The sequence below is a fragment of the Mastomys coucha genome, unplaced genomic scaffold, assembly GCF_008632895.1.
Source record: "Mastomys coucha isolate ucsf_1 unplaced genomic scaffold, UCSF_Mcou_1 pScaffold5, whole genome shotgun sequence".
Classification (NCBI taxonomy): Eukaryota; Metazoa; Chordata; class Mammalia; order Rodentia; family Muridae; genus Mastomys; species Mastomys coucha.
In genome coordinates, this window is record NW_022196911.1 from 100,877,297 (window position 1) to 100,881,404 (window position 4,108).

Below are 4,108 nucleotides of genomic sequence, written 5' to 3' on the forward strand. Positions count from 1 at the left end.
TCTACAGCAATACTGAAAATACATACATTTTTCTCAATATAAATTTTAAATAACTCCAAATATATTAAGTGTATATTTCAAAATAATACATCAATACTAGTATTTTCTTAAATGAACATGAATATATAAAGACTTTTTGTTTGGTTGTTTGTATTTAGTAGAGCTTAAAATCTTGGCTCATACTGTGGTAACTTGATACAAGAGTTAGAAATGTCAATCAAAGCATTTAATTCAGTCTTACTCTTTGTTGTTCTCTTACAAACCTCCTCCCAATTTAATTATCTACATTTCTTTTGGGTATATAAATACTTTTGAAATATGTAAGCTGTTCTGAAAACCATAGTATAGTGTAAAAACACGAAATAAACAATACTACTAATAGAGAGGCTAAGATAGGAGAAGCAAGATCTCAAGACCATTTTGTTGTACACAGCAAGACGCTGTCACGAACAAACAAGCTGAAAAGTGTATATGGATTGTATAATATTGGACCTATTTCTCCAATTATCAAATTAGAGAGACAATTAGATGACAGTCAATAACTTTCTAATTCCTCATAGTTTTGGATTTCAATCAATTAGGATATGTTGGTAATATTAACTTTCATATTAAGATATTAAGAAAAAGCAATTGTCACTTCCTGTTGTTTTTGTTGTAAGAGGTGGAATTAGGTTTGTGTGGATTTGTTGAAATTACTTTCTTGCTTCTTCTAGGGTGTAGTTTTGCTCCTTATGTTGATGTTTTCCATCTATTATCCTTTGTAGGGCTGGATTTGTGGAAAGATATTGTATAAATTTTGTTTTGTCATGGAATATCTTGTTTTCTCCATCTATGGTAATTGAGAGTTTTGCTGGGTATAGTAGCCTGGGCTGGCATTTGTGTTCTTGTGGGGTCTGTATGACATCTGCCCAAGATCTTCTAGCTTTCATAGACTCTGGTGAGAAATCTGCCATAATTCTGATAGGCCTGTCTTTATATGTTACTTGCCTTTTTTCCCTTACTGCTTTTAAAATTCTTTCTTTGTTCAGTACATTTGGTGTTTTGATTATTATGTGATGGGAGGAATTTCTTTTCTGGTCCAGTCTATTTGGAGTTCTATAGGCTTCTTGAATGTTCATGGGCATCTCTTTCTTTAGGTTAGGGAAGTTTTCTTCTATAATTTTGTCGAAGATATTTACTGGCCCATTACCTTGGGAATCTTTACTCTCGTCTATACCTATTATCCTTAGGTTTGGTCTTCTCAGTGTGTCCTGGATTTCCTGGATGTTTTGGGTTAGGAGCTTTTTGCTTTTTGCATTTTCTTTGACTGTTGTGTCAATGTTTTCTATGGTGTCTTCTATCCCTGAGATTCTCTCGTCTATCTCTTGTATTCTGTTGGTGATGCTTGCATCTACGACTCTTGATTTCTTTCCTAGGTTTTGTATCTCCAGGGTCGTCTCTCTTTCTGATTTCTTTATTGTTTCTATTTTAATTCTTAGATTCTGGATGGTTTTGCTCATTTCCTTCACCTGTTTGATTGTGTTTTCCTGTAGTTCTTTAAGGGATTTTTATGTTTCCTTTTGAAGGGATTCTAGCTGTTTACCTGTGTTCTCCTGTATTTTTTTGAGGATGCTATTTATGTCTTTCTTAAAGTCCTGTATCATCATCATGAGAAGTGATTTTTAGATCTGAATCTTGCTCTTCCAGTGTGATGGTGTGTCTAGGACGACTTGCAATGGTGGGAGTATTGGGTTCTGATGATGCCAAGTGCCTTGGTTTGTGTTGCTTATATTCTTAACGCTTGCCGCGCATCATCTGGTTATCTCTAGTGCTTCCTGCCCTTGCTAAATCTGACTGGAGCCTGTCCTTCCTGTGATCCTGGTTGTGTCAGAACTCCTCAGAGTCAAGCTGTCTCTGTGATCCTGTGATTTTGGGATCCTGTGACCCTGGGCTTGTTAGAGTGCCTAGGAGTGGAGCTTCCTCTGGGTGTTTTCGGTATGACTGCAGAGCTTGTGCCCAGGGTCTGCTCAGGGCACCGGTCAGCCCATATAGGCCAGAAGCAACCTGAGCCACTGGGCTGGCAGAGTTCCTGTGTGCCTGGGTCCTGCTGGTCCCAGTTACTCCTCGTGTTGGGACAGAAGTTGTGTCCTCCTTACTTCTGATCCTGGGTGTGTTAGAGCGCCTGGGAGTGGAGCTTCCTCTGGGACTTGGGAATTGTTTTTGTGTTGTTAAGTGAAGCCAAGATTCAACTAAACATTTTATCATAAGGACAATGGACTGTGCCTCTCTGGTGCTAACTGTGGGGCTAGCATCAGGCAAGTGTCTCACTCACAGATGGTAATCTTGGGCTTTAGATGATTAGTAATAAAACTTCCCTAATCTAGTTCTTAGGTAGCGTTCAATCTTTTCATTTAAAATCCTAGAAACAAAGTATCAAAGGGCTGGGCATGGTAACACACACCTTTAATCCCAGCACTTGGAAGGTAGAGGCAAGTGGATACCTGTAAATTCAAGGCCAGCCTGCTCTACATGGTATCAGGGCTATAGAATGAGACCTGTCTCAAACAAACAAACAACCCAAAGTAGTAAAGGTTCTTTTAGCCCTAATTTTCAGTTAGAAAGACTTTGTAAACATTTCAGTTATGACTAAGACTTTAGTGTATGACATCATAGAAATTACAAATATTGTATTAAAGTTATTCTTACATAGTGTTTATAGCACACCATTCCCCCATTTATTCCCATATTAACTATATAATGTTTTTAGAAGAGAAAGCCAAGGCACAGGGCTTTCCCTATGTGAGGCCTGCTTGCTGCCACACATTTGGCACACACTAGCACTATGACCAGATGAAGCTTGTGTTTTCCACATCACACCATCCCATGAGCACACACACAGTTCACATGTCTTACTCATTCCTGTCCTTTACCGCTCCCTCCTCCAGCTCAGTATCCAGTTGTGTAGAGCCAGTGGTAACTGTCATTCTTAACCAGTTGCCTCTCTTTGGCCACAATGCCAGGCTCCTCCTCCCCTCATCTAACTCATCACACTGTTTTGTTTGTTGAGATGAGGTCTTAGCGATGTTTCCAAAGATGATCTTAAAACTCCCCAGCCAGTGTGGGTTCAGGTGGCTTTCCTGCCTTAGCTTCCTGGGTGCTGGTGCCTACCCATATACATATAATTAAAAATGAAATCATTAACAGTTTTGAAATGTTTTGGAATTCAGGCCTCTACAAATCTAAAGTTCAAGGGAAATTACTCTGGTGTTAAGGACTGTACTGAGACCCTTCAGTATGCTGGGAAGCAGCTCTATTGACCTACATTCCTAGTTAGAATTTTTGTGTGTGTGATTACCTAGGAGTGAGGGATGAGTGTATTGTTTTTGAAATAGTTCAGAAACTTCTAAGTTATATTACAAACATTTTATTGTTTTGATACTTGAAAATTGGGCATTTATTTGTGCTATATTTGATATTTATCTTAATCCCCAAATCTTTAATGGTCAACTACTTCAAGTAGCAGTTAGTAGTATTAATACCTTGGGTAAATATATTGTAAAGCTTGTGTTTTTTTTGTCCATGGTTTAGTATTGCCCGCTGCTATTGAGAACCTGAAAAATCTCAGCAGTGACCAGATGACTGTTTCTCAGCTGTGGGAGACACTGTCCAGTTTGGATAGTAATTTAAAAGAGAAGGAATTCTTAGAGGCAGTGAAATTAGCAACAATTGATGGTGGGTATTCCAAATATTAAATTAAGAGGTATCTAAGGATAAAACTTTAGTGTCTGTCTTTAGTGATAATCAGAAAAACAAATGTGATATGAAATCTTACTATGAGCTCAACATGTGTTTTTCTCATGCCTAGAGTATTTTTTTTTTTTTTTTGGTACACCTGTGAGCTACCTATGTATTTTCTTGGGGAAAATATCTATTCAAGAATTTTGTCTATTTAAAATATGTTTTCTTGCTAATAAGTATTTTGAGTTCATTATATATTTTAGATAGTATCTCTTAGTCAATGTATGACTTGAAATTTTTCTCTCAGTTCATGGGTGAGTGGTTGCTAGCTCCCTGCTCCTGTGGTGTGTGTGTGTGTGTGTGTGTGTGTGTGTGTGTGTGTGCGTGTGTC

General features: G+C 38.0%; 1 protein-coding gene across 1 annotated transcript in view; it reads left to right on the forward strand.

Moving 5' to 3' along the window:
• The window catches only part of Efcab13 (EF-hand calcium binding domain 13), a 110,355-nt gene that overhangs the window by 44,850 nt on the left and 61,397 nt on the right, over positions 1–4,108 (forward strand). The window contains exon 17 of the mRNA XM_031354079.1: positions 3,568–3,711. Within this exon, the coding sequence (XP_031209939.1) occupies positions 3,568–3,711 (144 nt within the window). The remainder of the gene's footprint in view (positions 1–3,567; positions 3,712–4,108) is intronic.